At 43.2% G+C, this 18703-nt stretch overlaps 1 protein-coding gene across 2 annotated transcripts in view; it reads left to right on the top strand.

Moving 5' to 3' along the window:
- Positions 1–18703, top strand: part of LOC148034144 (uncharacterized) — a 276312-nt gene that overhangs the window by 201247 nt on the left and 56362 nt on the right. For both annotated transcript variants that reach the window (XR_015691439.1, XM_087682184.1), the window contains exon 10: positions 12357–12529. Coding sequence is in view for 1 of the 2 variants with exons in the window: in XM_087682184.1 (XP_087538310.1) it covers positions 12357–12529 (173 nt within the window). In the remaining variant the exon portion in view is untranslated. The remainder of the gene's footprint in view (positions 1–12356; positions 12530–18703) is intronic.

Genomic DNA, 18703 nt, shown 5'->3' with positions numbered 1-18703 from the left:
TTGGTGGTTTTGGCGACCCAAGTATGCCAAATTATGATCACTCGAGATTGTCCAAAGAGCCCAATATCTCACCCAAAAAAGAAAGAGTGAGTATTGAGACAAAGAACGCATAAATCTGCCAAAGAGCCAGAAATGTTTCCCAAAGCTATGACTCGGGAAACGAAGCCGAAGCGAATCTGAAATTCTCCTGAGGAGGATCCTGGAACAAGGACAATGCCAAAATAAGTGAGGGACAGTCTCTGAGGGAGCCAAACATCTCAGACATGTGGATGATGCATTGTGATGTTTAGCAAGTGTCACACACACACACACACACACACACACACACACACACACAGAGGATGGTCCATTGGATGAGGTAAAAGGGGGACATGTTACACAAGTGCAAAGGAAATGCAATAAGAAGCACACTCTTGCAACATGTTTTGACTTGGAGAGTGCCCTTGGAGGGAAATTGTTCAGTTGGCCAAATCACCATTTCATAGTGGAAGGATGAATGCATGGGTACAAAAGCAAAGGGGTTTCTATGCCAAACAAAATGTAGGCAAGCTGAAACTTAAATGTACGATACGGGAAAAGCGACTCCCTCTCAAGCCATGGATATTGAGGCTGAAGGAGGAGGATTTGAAGTCCATTAAGGTGCTCATAACTTGATGAACAATAGGAAGGAGCACCTCTGTTGGAAGACGTGCAGGGGAGGCGACCACTGTGGTAGCATTCAGGGGTGCTTGGAACTCAGCCTTGAAATAGGAAAGTTATTCTCCTCCTTGGTGTTTGTCTAGAATTGAAGGCTCCCCAACACTTAGCGTTGAGAGAACTCTACATTTGTCTCCATGTTGGTTAAGGAATTCGACTTCAATTGCCGAGTTATGTTCGAAAATTATGTCTCTAACCTAGTTAGGCTTGGTAGACTTCTCTTAGCTAAAATACAAGCCTAACATGTAACTACCAGAGGAGAAGCTATAACTTGCATACTAGTGCTTCATACTGAGATGTTGTGGTGCTAAGCTTGTTGGGTTTGACTCATGGCTATTCCCACAAAGGAGTATTGGTGATTATCGATAGGACACTGGGGCACTTTTTACTCTCCTTATGAGAGGTTTTTTCCCCCAATTTTATTCTTTCATTTTATGTGCCTGTGTTACACAGTTTGAGCACTTATCGTGTTTTACACCTTTTGGGTGTGAACACGCTCTAGCAACCCTAAGGTTTAAGGGTTGTACTTTGTACTTGCGTCTTACACTCTTCTGATTATAGTATTGGGTGTCATGCTATCACGCTTACACACTCTCCACACTCTCATTTGTACTCTCAGCTGAGCTTCAATCTCCGTGCATTCTCTCACCTCTCACATTTGGTACTAGAGTAGCCCACTGCTAGCCTCCCTTGCCTTGTTGGTGAGCACTGCCAACGCTGCCTGGCCTGACTTTGTTCACTTGCCAGGTGCTTGAGTGCATGCTGTCTGGTCTATCCCTGTGCTACCTCCAGCAGCGTCTGTTGAGCCGACGCTTGGCCTAGTCTGCCTCTAGTGCCTGCAGCGCTTCGACCTGCAGTGCCCGCCAACAAAAATGCTGCCCACCTGTCTGTGTCGCCCTTTGTAAGCTCTGCCTATCTGTGCCGCCTTGTACGGCTCATTTTGCTCCCTTTGCCCTTTGTGAAGGCGTTGCTAGCACTATAGGTGCCTTGTCCCTGTGCAGCCCGCTTGCCTTTAGCTCGCGCTCCACCAGCATCTGTCTTGCGAGGCCTTAGCCACCACTCAGCCATCATCGGCCTCCCATAGCTTAGAATTAGAGGCAAAATAAAAATATTTTATTATTATTTAATTCAGATCTCATTCATTGGAAGGGGCTTGTGCTCGGGCATCATCTCTCTGCTCTTGCAAGTGTTTGGGACACATTCCTTGCAGAGATTTTGTGAAAATTTGAGTCAAAATTTCGGGGCTTTGTTGTCAGCTTTGAGATTGGCAAATGTACATTAGTGATAATTTGAAATAGGCTGATTTTGTGCGGGGCTTTCATAGTTTTTGTGCTACTGAGCACGATTTGCACCTTGCACAATGTGTACTTCAGACAATTTTTGACAGTGTGCAATTAAATTTGCCAATCACAGCAAAGTGTTTGCTGTAATTTTTGGAAATTTAGAGATTTTCTAGGTTGGTCCAGCTTGAAGTATTACTCTTTTGCTCCTTGATGAGTGACATTTACTATTGCAAATGAGGGACGTGATGTATTAACATATGTGTCCAAGGAGGATAGGTCGGATGGCAACCACTATTCTCTATGGTCTTTTAGGATGAAGAATGTGTTGATTGTAAGGAATCTTTGGGATTATGTCAGTAGTGAAGAAGTTAGGCCAGGAGTTGTGGCTCCTTCTACACCTCCCCCTGGAGGATGTGGACAACAGGCAACTTAGTTTTCTCTAGCTTAGCCACTTTTCCAAAGATCAGCAGCACAAAAGGCATGGGACACACGGGATGCACATGCATGGTCGCTGATTGCATTGGCAGTTCAGCGGTCTTTCATCCCCCACATTCAGTCTGCAACTTCTTCACGAGAAGCATGGCTGATGTCAAAGTAGATGTTTACTAGAAAGAATGAGACACATCTCTTTCTTGAAGAAAGAGCTTGAGATTGTGAAGATGGATGAGGGTGATTCTATGCAGGATCATTTAAATAAAATTCAGGACTTGTGTGAGTAGCTTATGAATATAGATGAGTATTATTAAGATACACAGATGATATCTACTACTTTGCATTCATTGCCCGTCTCCTATTTCACTTTTCGTATGGCTTTGAAGCTCACCATGAGGATTACCCCACAACCACTTACTTTCCTTCAGTTGGTTAGTTTGTTCTTAGAGGAAGAGTAGAGAGAAATAATAGTGGTGTGGATGTTATAGCCTTTGAGTAGCCTTTTATGGCAAGCCATAAGGGCAAGGGCAGCCAAGCTAAAAATGTTCCGCAGAGCTTTGGGACCTAAGGTGCTTCACGGAGTAGCAAGAAATAGGGGGGCATGCAAGCCAAAAAGGGCAAGTGGCAGTATTGCAAGAGGCCAAGACACTACATCACAAAATATAGAAAGTGCATAGCCAAGGAGGAGGAGGAGTGAGGGATGCCTATTTGTGATGCACCTTTCACTGCCTTTGAGTAGCCTTTAATGGCAAGGCAAAAGGGCAAGGGCAACCAAGATAAAAATGCTCCGTAAAGTTTTGGGACTTCAGATACTTCACAGAGTAGCAAGAATAAGGGGGCACACAACCCAAGAAGGGCAAGTACTACTATTGCAAAAAGCAAGGTCAGTACATTAGAGAATGTAGGAAGCGCATAGCCAAGGCTATATGCTATGTCACAAGCAGAGTTATGGCATGCTCACATGGGGCATGTTAACTAAGACAGGTTGATGCTTAGGCATTGTACACAGATGCTTGATGATTTCTCTCTCTTGGAGAGACCTCCTGAGCATATATGTGAGGGGTGATGTTGCTTTCGGAGCAATTGCCGGATTACAGATTGTGTAGTTGGATATATGTGGGCCTATGTAGACAAAGTCATTGGGTGGCTGTTACTATTTTGTCACTTTCAATAATGACTTTACTTGCTTTTGCTCGCTCTACTCTTTGGTGAAAAAGTAAGAAGTGTATGATACCATTTTGGCTTTTGTAGTACTTGTTGCAAATCAATCTGTCTACAGTGTTAATACTCTTTGTTCGGACTGAGAGGGGGGGGGGGGGGGTACATGTCTTCTATGTTGAATTCTTTTTTGAAGCAGAAAGGCATTGTCTATCAGTATACTACTACTTATACTCTCTGTTCAGACTGAAGGGGATAGTACATGTCTTCTATGTTGAATTTCTTTTTGAAGTAGAAAGGTATTGTCTATCAACACACTATTGCTTATACTCCACAACAGAATGGGGTTGCAGAGAGGAAGAATCAGTCACTCATGGAGATGGCCAGATGTAGGCCTAAAGCAAAGAGCTTGCTACAATTTTTGGATGAACGTAGTTATGTGTGCTTGCCATGTTTTGAACAGGTGTCCCACCAAGGCATTAAAGAATGTCACACCTTTTGAGGCTTGGAACAGCTAGAAACCTTCTGTTGGACTTTTGTACTTTTGTCTTGTGTATGCACACATTCCCAAGGTACTTAGAAAAAAGTTGGTTAAGGCTGTTAAATGCATTTTTGTGGGGTATAGCAGTGAGACCAAAGGATATGATCCTGTCTCTAAGAAGGGATTTTCCAGTAGGGATGTGGTTCTTGATGAAAAATCAGAATTATCCCTTGCTGGTTTTGATGTATATTAGGGTGCTGCCCATTTCTTTCGGTCATACAGCTGGAGCTTCAACAAGTAAACTTAATGTTCAGCCAGCTGCTCCATTGGGTATTGAAGAAAATCAGCCTATGGCTGATGTGAATATTCAGCAAGATGCTGAATTTCAAAGCTTGTACACAGTCAAGAAGCTAGGTAGATGCGTAGATGGTATTTGCAGACCATGAAAGATAGTCACTTGGATGCTCCTATTGCTGGTCGTACTATAGGGCAAGCTTGTATGGATGATGGTGCATATACCACGGAGTTTGTTATGGCGGCAGATACACTTGATGATGAGGAGCTTGAATGTTTTGAGGATGCACAACAGAGTGTGCATTGGATGGCAGCAATGCAAGCTAAGTTAGTTCTATCATAAAGAATTTAAACATGGGATTTAGTCTCTTTGCTTGTTGGGAAGAAAGCCATTAGTACAAAGTGGGTCTATAAGCTGAAAAGAAATGGAGATGGATCCATGGATAAATATAAGGCCAGGCTTGTGGCCAAGGGCCACGCATAGGAGAAAGACATTGACTATGAGGAGACAATTGCTCCTACATCCCGCATGACTACCATTCGGTCTATGTTTGATTTGGCTGCCCATTATGGATGGATTGTGCTCTAGCGTGATATAAAGATTGCATTTTATATGGAGAACTTCAAGAAGAAGTGTATTACAATAGCCCATTGGTTTTGTAGTTGTGAGATCCGAACACTTGGTTTGCAAGCTGAAAAAGGCTTTATATGATTTGAAGCAAGCTCCTTGAGTTTGGTATGCAAAGATTGATGCTTTTTTACTCAACCAAGGGTTCATAAACAGCTCATCAAAGTCTTTACTTGACGTATGTAAAGAGGGGGAACCCTTGCTGGTCATATGTATTTATGTTGATGATCTTTTGCTTACAAGGTCACACGTTGATCAGATTTCAGTATTGAAACAAAATTTGCAGCAAACTTTTGAGATGTCAAATTTTGGGCCTTTGCACTATTAGTTGGGAATTGAATTCATTCATGATGCTAGAGGCATTGGATTGTCACAATCTAGATACATTGGTAAACTTCTTGAGAGGTTTGGCCTATAGGATTGCGAGCCAGTCAATACACCAATGAAACGTGAACTTAAGCTGTCCTTGTGTGATGACAGTGATTTGTTTGATATTCATACGTGTGCTCTAGCAGTTGAATGTCGCATTTACTTATGCATTACAAGACCGGACATTCAATTTGCAGTTTCAGCCTTGAGCAGATATATGCAGTGCCCACGCATGTCACATCGGCATGCTGTGAAGTGTGTTTTTCATTACTTGTAGGGTACTAGGACTCTTGGATTGCTTTATTCCAAGGGTTGACCACTGTAACTATATGCTTACATTGATTTAGATTGGGTTGGTGATTTTGATTCACGTCACTCTAGGAGTGGTAATTGTTTTTTTGTTGGCTTATCTTGCATCTCTTGGTTTAGTAAGAAACAATCCATTGTTGCCACATGGTAATGGGAAGTTGAATATAAGGTAGCTTTCACTACCATAGTTGAATGTGTATGGCTAAGGCATTTGTTGGCGCATTTAGATGCATTTGTCACTGAGCCGACTTCTTTGTTTACTGATAGTTAGAGTGCCATTGTAGTGGCAAAGAACCTAGTGTTTCATGCACACTGAAAACACATAGAGATCGACTGTAACTTTGTGATAGGGAGGCTATATATAGGAGATATCAACCTTGTCTAGTGTCCTACTACTAGTAATGTGGCAATTATGTTCATCAAAGCTATTCCTCCTAATAAATTTGAAGCATTGCGCAATGCTTTAAGTTTGATCTCCTTTGGTGGATGAACCTTATATATTGATCACTCTTCCCTCTAGGGGGGTATGTTGGGTTTGACTCGTGTCTACGCTCACAAAGGAGTGTCGGTGATCCTTGGTAGGACATTGGGGCACTTTTTACTCTCCTTATGAGAGGTTTTTTGTCGTAGATTTATTCTCTTTGATTTTATGTGCATGTGTTACACAATTTGGGCATTTATAGTGTTTTATATCTTTTGGGTGTGAACACACTCTAGGAGCCCTAAGGTTAAATGGTTTTGCTTTGTACTTGCATCTTACTCTTCAGATTATAGTAATGGGTGTGGTGCTATCAGACTTACACACTCTCTTCACTGTTAACTGTACTCTTATTTGAGCTTCGATCTCTGTGCATTATCTCACCTCTCACATTTCGGAATTTATGAAATATACATAGTGGAGTGTGCAAAAAAAAAAAAAGAAGATTCCGAAGGATGACTTGGCCTACGGAGGTACGTAATGATCTAGGTTGATTGACCTAATTTAGCCTAAGAGTTCAAAAAGGAGATCATGCTAAGATTTAGCTAACTTGGCCCAGAGAGTGACTAGCCTAACTTAGCTAACTTGGCTGAAAGCCTAACTTAGCTTAAGGAGCCTAAACTTGACTAGCCTAGGAATCCCTAGGGAACTAGCCTAAAAGTGGAGATTCGAACCCTGAACCAATTAGGTAAACCATGAGTCATTGATCGAGGGGGTGGTCCATAATCCAAATGACAAATGACAAGCCATTGATGATATTGGGTATTAGAGGGTGGTGAAAGTGCATAATTGCCTTGGGGTACTATTTCTCAACCGCCACAAACTATGATTATTGCTGCCCAATGGGGCCAAGGTTGGATAGGAGAGGTTGCCTTACATTTGGATATAAGTACCCTTGGCTTGGAGCAACAATTGTCGTCAAGGTGGTTGAAGTTTTCTCAGTAAGTGTAAAGTACGAAGCTTATTCTTTTTAGGTACACATTGCTAGGGAAATTTCTTTTGTATTCCTACCCTCTTGAGTCTCATTTCCCTTGATTGAGGTGAGCGAGTTACGATGAGCAAGGGAGGAAAATCCCTACATTTGAGCAATTTGGGAGGGGGATGTAGACTGTATAAGGAGGGTTCTCAACAGATGAGCACCTAAGGTCAAAGTGAGACTCACTATCATGACATGGGTGGTGCATAGTGCAAGAGTAGTATTGTTAGCAACAAGGCACCATGGTGCAAAGTGGTAGACACCTATGGATAGTAAATTTGAGCTAAAGATGTCCTAAAAACATAGAGTCCAAGCTAACCTGAGACAAGATGGGATAACCTATGGTGGAATGAAAAAAAGGTTCTAAATCTACATTTAGATGTTTACAAGAATGGAGAAAATGAAATGAGAATGCAAGGCATAAAACTCATGCTCTTATGAAACAAAACGTGGACTTGAAGGAACAATGGATAAACCTAGCCGAGTTCTACTTCCAGAGCTTCCTCTATTAACACAATGGTAAAGTATGTGTCTCCTTGTTGACTAATAACTGCAGGTACGATATTTGTCTCCTTGGTGACTAATAATTGGTTCTTGCATAATAGGAGTGCATAGAGAGAATGTGGTTCATACAAATTGAAAGGATCATGTGAAAGTTGTCACAAGGCATGGCTAAGATGAAGGCATTGGGTCACCAATTATTCCGTGTTATCAATGATTTGTTTCCAACTTCTTTAGCTAGCTGCCATGATTGAGATGCACTTCCCTCCAACATGCTTTAGTGTGAGTTGTAGTAGCTTGTGCTGAAGCATATGGACGATGTTGTGGAACTTAATAGTTGGGTCTTGTGGGATGGTGCTTGGATGTAGAAGATGGAGAATTGTCCTCCACATTGAGGGAATGGTACCACCTTACACCTTTGAGTGAGAGGAAAACAATAGGAGTGGGAAGGTTTGAGGATGAAGGCGATTGAGATAGTATAGTTGAGCTTATGTTGCTCATGCAAACCTAGGTCTTACAATAGCTGAATAGGGATACTTGGAAGACAAAATTGCCTAGCTAATTTAATATTATTGGTTGCTGAAATTAGTTTTTTAAGCATAGAATAATTTGGATAATGCTGAAAATGGGAGTAAAAGGTTGTCACTTGGCAAAACTTGCCTATGCAAGTGCGACAAATGGTTTTAGGGGCTAGTGGAAGTCTATTCTAGCCATTATGAGAGAGAAGAAGGCTGTTAGAGAGCACGGAGAGGTTGCTGATGTGATTTATAGCCACCAGGGATTAGTCTTATAGCAAGTGACACCAATTTGGAGCCCTCCAAGAGTAGGTGACAGCAGCCCAAGGTCCTTCCAGTGTAGATGACAGGATAGAGGAGGAGATAGCAGTCTTTCTGGTGGTCCTAACCTATAGGTGATAGCTTCCATGACTGTTTGAGTGGGGCAGTAGTAGTTATGTAGCATTTCTCGTGATGAAACTTTGAAATTTCTCTCTATAGCATTGTCTCTCATCTCTGAGTCATCTCTTGAGTTATCGTAGTATTTTCCAGCAGTTTGAGCCATTAGAGGAAGATATTTCTGTCAATCTTTTCTGTAAACCCTAAATTTTCAACAAGACTTGGGGTTTTCCGGCTGCCTCGAGATGTGTGCCTAGAATTGAGGGCCTAGGACTTGAACTCTAGTAGTTGAAATTGAGGGATTTCAAGGAGATTTAAGAGGCCAACCAACTGATATCAGATTTGGGGCTGAATTTGTCTTAGCAGAGGACATTAGAGGATCTTAGTTGTACTGCTTCCATTTGTAATATAAGATAAGGAAATATTGCAAAGGGTGCCTATTGTGGCCAACAAGATGTCCAATGTCCAAGATTAAAGTGGTAAAGTGTGCATTTTCAGTTTACATGAATTTTATGCTTGCTGTAATTAGTGCTTAATCAGGCTATTTACCACCTTATCCGAGGAGGAAGGCTGGTTTCACTAGTGATGACATCAAAAGATGTAGTGGATGATTGAAGATGGTGGGGTAGTAGATGTTGCCAGTAGTAGGTTGGAGAAACAACATTGATGAGGCTGGCTGCAAGGACAGCTGGTGATGTAGACAAGAAGTGAAGGACGTTGGCGAAGGTATGAGGCGAGGGATGATTCATGAATGTGGCAATGCCCTTCATTTCGTTTGTTCAAACTGTGAGGTAATTGTCCTACTAAAGTTCGAAAAATCTGTTTATGGGCTGTATGAGGGCCAAAGGAACTTAACCAATAGTACGAATTGAAATTTTAGGCTATTCCAAGTACATTAGCACATGTTCCATTAGTGGTGGGTGAGAGACAATAGCTGGCAGCAATACCTAAAAGTAGCATAGGACTTTGAGATGGATAACTTGCACGCTTTTAACTCCTGAAGGGCCTAGGAGAACTTCCCTCGGAGACAGTTTTTCCAGAAATGCCAATTTTTTGGCTCTCAAAATGGAGTGACTGTTCATGGCTGTTTTGATTTTAGAGAAGCATGTTCCAGTCCCCAAAATTGTGGGGCAAAAAAATTCCCTTACTTCGAGAACGATGGGTCTCATCTTCTTTTTCCACCTCTCCTCGTGTCTGCTGCACTTGCTTTTTTTGTTATGCTGCTACACCAGCCTAAGAAGTGCTGTGGCCTGCTATACCAGCCTTTGCTCCTTGACTCATGAGTCTCAGATGTTACTCTTTGGAGTCAAGTTTAATGTCACATGCAGGCTCTTGTGGTTTAAATTTTGTAAGCCATTTTGGCCAATTCCACAACCTTGCTGAATTAGTCATGTCCATTGTCTTAAGATTGCTGAGTGATTGTAGTTTGATTAGCACTAGCTCTCATTTATAGCCTCTGTTTCTGTGGAAATTTCAAATGGCGAAAAATCTGAAACACCATTTCTTCCCTGTTTTGGAAACTTACATTTTTGAAATATGTGGAAACTATGCTTGGAAAGCTTATCTATGAGTCAAGCCCTCTATCCCACTAGTAGTCATGCCCTGTTGTAGTAAGGGAGGAAAAGCTGGATGATTAGTGGCATGGGAGCACTCTTGCTCCCCGTGAGAATCTTTGTCTTCACTCTGTCTATGCAAGGGAAAACTCTTTGGATCAAACTTGGCACTAAATTAGGTGCTTGAATCACATTGGGTGCTCTCAAACTCAAAACACGATCATAGGAAGATAAACTGCTTCCACCAAGTCTAGAAGCACACCGTGCTCCAACCTTCATTCCATCTGCCTTGACATGGAGTGATCAACTTGACCCCACTCAACCAATAGGAAAAAAAAAAATCTTTAGGGAATTGAAGATGTGAGCACTTGATGGGAGATGCAATAAGGGTGGTTGTGCCTGCTAGGTGATCGATCTAGAATACATGGTTGTTATGCCAACATTCTAGGATATGGACCTTCGTGCAAAATGATCTTGGAAATGAGCCCCTTAAACATATGCCAAATCTTGGTTGCCTACTTCATCTTCACCTGTTGATCTTTGGCTCTTAACTTCCTTGTTCGGCTGCCAAGTTGGCTCTTACAGAAACTGTAAGGCAATAGTTGACTAAAGTGTATCACTTAAGGAAGAGGTAGGAGAGAGCCATTTAGAAAGCTCTCTTATACACACATACTTTTTTTCGTAAACCCTGTTTTGTAAGGTTAGGAACCTTGTTTCATACTTGAGCATTTCATAAACTTATGAAATACCTATTTTAAACTTTCGAAAAGCCCTACCATGAAGAATATATGTTTGAACTTTTGTAATCAACATTTATCAGGGATTCTTTTTACATGATATGATGGATATTTGCATTGCTTACAAGAATTTGGTTCGAGTAGTTGTTTATGAAGTATGTATATATTTATGGCTGGTTCTATAGTTAAACCTAATGTTGGTCACTGATAATGGATCACAATGCATGTTAATATTCACGCTATGTAAGATTTTCATGTGCATTGTATGAGATCATGAATCATGGCCAATTGTGTTTTGTACATTACATGAGCCATATTCTGTGTGTATATGAAGTCTCAGATATTTTTTCCACCTCAAATGAAATCTGTTTCTAACTTGTTACGAAACTTGTATGGATAATGAAACCTATGAAGCCTGTTTCATGGCTTCCATTTCAGAAACCCCTCGCAACTATGCCCAACCTATCTGCCTATTCCCATTCCTTGACTGGTGGGTCCATGAACTGGTAAAATCTGGCTCTCTTTGATGATGACAGTGGAAAAAGGAGGCATCCCTTTATTTTTGGCTGACCAGTCAGCGAATGGACAATGCCACCTGTCCAACTGACACGTGACATCATGTTGGGGCATGGGCTCCAAAGTTATGTCTTTCCCTACTTGTGGGCCAGCTCATGTGTGTGCTTATGCCCAAATTACCTTGGCAATGCATGGCGTATTACAAGCAGGCAACATGCCTTTTTCGGGGGGGTAATCATAAAGGAAGAAGAGGTGGGAGGTGGGTGGACTGGCAGTAAATGAACGAAGAGGGCCAGTGTGTGAATCAACTGGCATGTGAGGAAATTTGAAAAATAGGGGATGTGGCAAGGAGAGAAGGGTGTGGAAATCTAAGAGGGCGATGTAGGAATGGTGGCAGCAGGAGATGAGGCTGATGGCAAGGGTGTGAGTGAATAGTCACTCTCTTAATGGATGCCTTTTGCATTAGTGAATTGTGTTTTGGGAAGGCAATGGTTTGACACTTAGTTGGAGGACTTCTATAAAAGTGAAGGTTGGTTTTGGTATTTGGCTCAGGAATATTGAATAATTAAGTTTAAGGTGGGTGGCCTTTGATTATAGCTTTGTCTAGTGTCTGTCTTGCAGAACGAGGAGGAAGGTAATGAATTCAGAGAAAGAAGGGGAGGGCAGGGGAGATGGTAACAGTTGGGAAGGAGTTTATGATGGGGAGAGGGACTAGTTGGGGAGGATGGGCTTTGGGGGCCAGGGCTTTTCTACTCTTTACTGATAATTCTTCATACGTGAAGAAGAGAGGTTTGCCGTTTTCTATCGTAGTTTTTGTCACATTTGACTATCGCCTGTCTTAATTTCAAAGCTATGGTAAGGTCAAAAGTTTGACTTACATACATCTCTGACACCTTGTGCGATGTTTTCATGAGCCATACATTTGGGAGTTCAAGCTTGCTCATTTTGAAGGAAAGGAGAAGGCCAGTCAGATGACTGCTATTTTGCTCATTTTTGTAAATCTAGTGCAAGCCCAAGTAAATAAGACATTCTTATTTGTGATTGCTTTGCAGTATCAGCCCTTGAATGCTACAGCTGAGTCAGGGGAGTCTGTGATAAAAGGTAAACCACTATGGTCTTTGATGAGAACCAATCCCAACAAGGACAAACGGTCCAAAGAAAAGGCCAAGCAAAAGCAACAGGGAAATAATGTTTATGTCTCTTATGGAACCCGGGTTATACCCGTGTAAGTAACTCTCTGAAAAGTTAATGATTCCCTTTTTTTAAGTTGGACCGTGGACTGAATGCAGATGTAATTTGTCTGCAATGTTTGCTGTGCAGAGATCCAACTAAAGATGTAGTAGTTGCAAAGCATTTTCCTGATAGCCTTTGGTTTTTGATTGTGAAATTTTCAAACGAGACTTCAAATATTCAAACTGTTCTGTAATTCTGTACACTAGTTCTTTGATATAGGCATATGCAGGATAGCAAGCATAGGATGAAGACTCTTTGGTATTTCAGCCAGGATCAGGTGAAATACAAAGAGGTTTTTGTCAGCAGCTTAAAGAAAGAAGCTACTCAGCTGTCTTACCTCATCATCTTCGTTGACAAATCAGCCAATCAATGGAAGACAACAAATGGTGCTAGTATCCTGCCAAAAAAAAAACTGACACTCAGGATGGAAGAACCAGAATAAGTTGTCATTGTACAAGAAAACAACTAATAACACACCTGCTAATCTTTTGTTCTATTGTGGTTGATTGACAATTTGACATATCCCACGCCCCCAAAAAAAAAAGAAAAAAGAAAAAAAGAAAAAGAATCTAATGTTTTAGTGACTAGAAAGCCAGAAAGAAATTGGTACAAAGATTTTCTAAAGTATGACGAGCCATTTGCAGTGACATGCTCAAATGTTGCTGAGTAGTAGAGTTTCCAAACGGTCCATAAAGTCCAAAAGCTAACCCAAAATAACAAGGTAGCATAGGAAATTGCACCAAAGAGAAAACAAAAAGCCCACCAAATCTGAAATGTGGGTGTAACCAGGGTGGACTCTTGAGAAGAGGAGGTTGTAGCAACAAATGATGTGCTTAGTGTTTATTTCATGAACACGATAATCTTTATCACTATGTGAAATACTTCAATCTTTGGACATCCAAATGGGTGCTAGTAGCATTGGCCACGATGGTCATGAAGTGACGTTGTGCGAATGCACTAAGGGCACTTAGAGATTAAGACGGTCAAGTCCTATTTATAGGACTCAAGTCCCTATTATGCACATTCATTCTATGAGCATCACTCTTAGACTCTTGGCCCATAGGCCAACGTGTTAGTATAGTGGGATGGTGGTATGGGATGATAGTCGTTGGTATGTGGTCATGACCCGGATGCTACTTGCTCCCAAGCTCGGTGGTGAGCCCGTTTGGCTCTACAGCTAGGAGATGAGTGTGATATCCAATCCCTTTATGTTCGTGCATATAGCTTGTTTTGTCTTTTGTGTATAGGTTGGATCCTACACATACACAATGATGTATGAAGGCCTTGTTTGGATCCTTGTTTTGGCTACATATCTATGGAGTCGGATTAGAGGCCACAAGTTATCATGTTGTCATGGATGATATGTAGGAAATGATGAATGTCACAGGAGATCCTTCTTGGCACTTAGGTTTCTCTTACTTTATGAACATTGTGGACAATTGTGGCTCTCACTCTCACTCTCACTAACTCAAACCCACAAACACACCCACCCTCTCTCTCACTCTCAGTTTCATTGGGGAGGCAATGTGCTCACATGTAGTTTCATGAACTGTGTACCAAACTGTGGTTTTTTGACACCCTGGTTACACCCACAGTCATATATGGGGCAGCTATTTGGGGTCCAAGTCTCTTCCAGATGAGGAGACAGCCTTTGGGAGACTAGGATGGACCAAAGAAAGACTACTATGATGGGTGGGAGCATATGGAAAGACCACTGGTCATGGTGATTTCACATATGATACGAGCGAAGAGCTCGACCCTACATGAGATTATCAAAGTTGAGTTGGAGCATTACCCATGGTGTTTGAGTTCTTAGTCTAGGGAATGACTTAAATACATAGATTATGGGAGCTCCCCCAAGAAAGATACCCACAGCTAGTCTTCGCCTCTTCTAGACAGCTAGCAATAGACGGTAACATACATTGTTGGTGTGCTCAGATGAGTGCATTGATGATTTTACATGGGTTGCAGATTGACAAACTATCAACCTTTGATTATAGCTTGGGTTGCCCATAGTTGACCTAAGCCTGACCTAAGCCAATGAGAGCTGAACTATGTGATCAGAGCAGAGATACTGAGGTTAGATACGGAGAAGACGTGGATCTATGCCTTGTATGAGACAGGGACGGCAGGCAGAGGACGAACACTGCAATAGCACCATTGGGGTGAAACAAGACTGCCCACTTTCACTGACATTATTTGGGTTGTACATAGATGAAATTTCAGAATATGTGGATAGAACTGGTGGGGTTGGAGCCAGCCTACCTAGAGTGCTGATACCATTACTGCTTTATGTAGATGATATTGTACTTATATCGGACTCATGTGAGGGACTAAATAGACACTTGGATGCATTATTAGCTTTTTGTAGAGATAGAGACCTTAAGGTGAACCTTGGGAAAACTAAAGTTATGGTATTTACCACTTAAGATGTTTGGGTCATGAGAGGTGAGCATCAATTTACTTTCGATAGAGAGCCAGTGGAGATGGTTAGGCAGTATGCTTATTTGGGGGTCACATTGAAGGGACCACACTTCTCTTGGAGAGAGACATCAGAGGTTCGTTTGGCAAAAGCATATGCAACCTTATGTGTTTTGGAGAGGCAATGTGCTCACATACAGTTTCATGAACCATGCACAAATTGTGGCTTTTTGACACCTTGGTATACCCACGCTCCTATATGGAACAACGATTTGGGGTTGGAGTCTCTTTCACATGAGGAGACAACCTTTGGGAGACTAGGATGGACCAAAGAAGGAATCCTATGATGGGTGGGAGCATATGGAAAGACCACAGGTCATGATGATCTCATGTATGATACGAGGGAAGAGCTTGACTACACATGGCATTATTAGAAGTGCTGTCTAGAAGGAAGCGACAATCCAGTCAACTGAGTAGAAGCTGCCATATGAGATAACATCGAAAGAACTGGATGAGTCGCAAGGGCAAAGAAGAGAGGGCTCATAGGGCTACCCTGTTTGAGAGAGCGGGCAAGGACAAACGGCTTAGTAACGCCTCCATTCAGCATGACTCGCGAAGAGGCCGCAGCACTGATGGTGTAGATTAGACGAGACATCCGAGCACCAAAGCCCATAGCAGACATAAGTTTAGCAACGAAAGACCAGTCTAGATAATCAAAAGCCTTTTCCAGGTCCAATTGAATCAGTACGATCTCCTGATTAGAATGCCTTGCATAATCAATCGCCAGTTGGGCATTTAATACATTGTGCAGAATGTTTCGGCCCTTAATGAAACCATATTGGAGAGGGTGCACAATGCCAGGGAGATGCTTATGGAGCCGATTTTCCATTACTTTGGAAAAGATTTTATACATAGAACCCATCAAAGAAATTGGGTGCCAATGTTTCAACGTAGACGGCAAAGGAACCTTTGGAAGCAGTTTAATAAGTCCTTCTCTCCATGAGGAAGGCATGATCCCCGTTTCCCACACCTGTTGAAACAAAGCCTTCAATGGTTTCGCCAGTTGGGTAGCAAAAGCCTCAAAGAACTTATTGGTGAGACCATCCCAACCCGGACTTTTATCCTTGGGCAAGTGTAACAAAACGTCCATACCCTCTGCCTCACAAATATCTGACTCCATAGTAGCTTGCATGTCCTGCGGAACCTGATTGCGGACCAGGTCATAAAAAACCGAACGGGCCTGAGTAGTTTGGGCTGAAGGTGAAGTGGAACCAAGAAGGTCGCGGAAATAATTCTTATAGATATGCACAATAGTTTGCGGATCAAGGACCAGGTGGCCTTCTATATCCTCGAGTCTGGTCATATTCTCACGAGTAGGAGAGGCATGGAGAGATCGAAAGAACTTATGAGTCTGACACGCAGTATCTTGTAAAGTCTCCGTCAGATGTAGCAATTTGGCCTGCTGATATGATTTCAACTGAAACTCTTTAATAAGATTAGCCACCCGCATTGCCAGTGCTAGCAGAAATGCATCATCTGGAGTGTCCACCAGCAGAGAACGAACCAAAGCTAGCAGGTCCTCCTCTGCTTGTCGACGCCGCCGACAAAGAGAGGCATGATGGATCCCATACTGCTGAGCAACCCGCTACACATTAGAGAGCAATTTTTCAAATGAAGTAGTGCCCTGAGAGGAGAAGTCCAATAAGAATCTATCAATCAATTGCTGCATATAGCCCTGAAAGATTGCATGCTTCAAGTAAGATGAGTTGAAATGCAAAGGGAGTCTCTCCAGAAATTGCTTGAAAGGTGCAATGGGTTGTGCAAGCAGCTCAAGCTGTAGAGGAAAATGGTCCGACAAGGCATATTGCTGCAACACTTTCATTTCGAGCATCTCAGGAAGAAAATCATCATTCTGCATGATGTATATGCGGTCCAACCGCGACCATGTTGTTGCATACTGGGCAGAATGGAAAGTAAACCCTGTAGAAGACGGGTGTAGCCAGGACCAGAGATCTTGCTTAAGAATAGCAAGAGCCAAGTCATGCCACATACGACTTTCCGGCGCGTCCATTACCGAATGCTCCAATGTGGATTGGGAAGAATCAACACACATATTGAAATCCCCCATCAAAAAGCCCCGTCTGCCAAGTGACAAGGAAGTTTGCAAAGTCTACCAAAGCTCCCGGCGAGATAAAGGATCATTCGGAACATAGAGGCCAAGTAACCATAAGATCTCCCCTTCGAATAAAATTTCAATCACCAGAAAGCGGCCATGTACATCATTTTTAATAAGAACAGGCTGATATTTTTCATGTAGAATCATGAGCACACCCGAATAATCCAGATCCAGAGGTGCCACTCCTTCAGCTCATGCCAAAAGACGGAAGGGTCCAACTGCCATGTCTTCCCCTGAAGGCCAATCACCCAGATCCTCTTCCATGAAAGGATAGTCATTTCCTCATCCTGCGACCCTCTGTCAAGAGCGAGATGCCCCTCTCCCCCCCCCCCCCCCCCCCCCCCCCCCCGCCCCCCCTGTACGGTGAAGAAGATCCCAGGTGAAGTGCCGCCCACTCTACCTGCCACCTGTAGGGGAATGCCTACTGGTGAAAATCTGGTGGCGCATATCTCCCCCGGCTCTATTGGCTCTTGTATTGGGGGAGCAAGCCACTCTTGAGGTATTGCTGTGTCTATCTCCCTTCTCCTCAACTCCACTCCTCTCTGGCAGCCTAATACTCGCTGCAGAACCTCCTTGTCCACCATTCTGTACACCTCCCACCATGTCCTGATGGTACGAGCCGGACCAGTCTCCCAACCAACCCACTGGATGTGGGGGCACTTGCCAATTTGCGCCCCTTCCCCATCTTTGAATTGGGGGTTCCATATCACCGGCTGACGGTCTATCTCCTCTTGGTAGCTGGGGGGCTCTGGATTAGGGTCTTAGAAAGGCCCTACCACATGCGGAGCAAGCTGCGTCGTAGGAAAGGTGATTTGGGGGGGGGGGGGTGATGTGGGCTAACATGAAGATCCATGTTAGGGACGGCCTCCACTCACCACCAAGCCTTGATCTACAATCCTGAAGACCCTCGTGCAATAGGACCTTCCAGGTCTACCCTCCTGGTGTGAGGCCGCAGATAACTAGCTTGCCCAAGAGGGCCATACTTTGATACTTTGGATCTATGATCCCAAGCCCTCCCTCTGACCGATGTCGTACGATGGTCGCCCATGCCACCTTAGCCATGGAATCCTTGGAGCCGTTTGACCCGGACCAAAGGAAGTTCCGCACTAGGCGACGAAGCTGCACTATGTAGGATGAGGAGAAGTACCAACATGAGGCAATGTAGCAGGCCGTCGCTAGAAGGACTTGGTTAAGCACCAGGGCTCGATCGGCTAGTGAGAGGCGAGCCGTGCTCCAGTAGGTCTACTTCCTTCGAGAATAGAATCGAGGACTGGAAGAAATTGTGGGCAGGAGTGATGTAGAGTCCCACATGGAACCCTAGATACCTGACGGTTTGCCCTTTGCTCACCCATCTAAATCCTAGGTGGACGCCCCACTTTGTGCTAGAGTCCGGGTATGTGAGGAAACCAACCGACTTTTGTCAGTTGATTTTTGCTCCCGCTGTAGAATAGAACACCTCAAGAGCCAGCCTCACTCTCTCCAGCATACTCTGAGTCTAACAACTCACTCTCCTCTCTCACTGGAAGTCAGAGACCGCGTAATTTGCTCGCACGTGACCTGAGGAAGTGA

The sequence above is a fragment of the Lygodium microphyllum genome, chromosome 7 (assembly GCF_053477565.2).
Source record: "Lygodium microphyllum isolate KBCC chromosome 7, Lygodium_microphyllum_v1.1.10, whole genome shotgun sequence".
In the NCBI taxonomy this organism is placed as follows: Eukaryota; Viridiplantae; Streptophyta; class Polypodiopsida; order Schizaeales; family Lygodiaceae; genus Lygodium; species Lygodium microphyllum.
The sequence above is the reverse complement of the archived record's forward strand: the minus strand, read 5'-3'. Positions and strand labels throughout refer to the sequence as shown.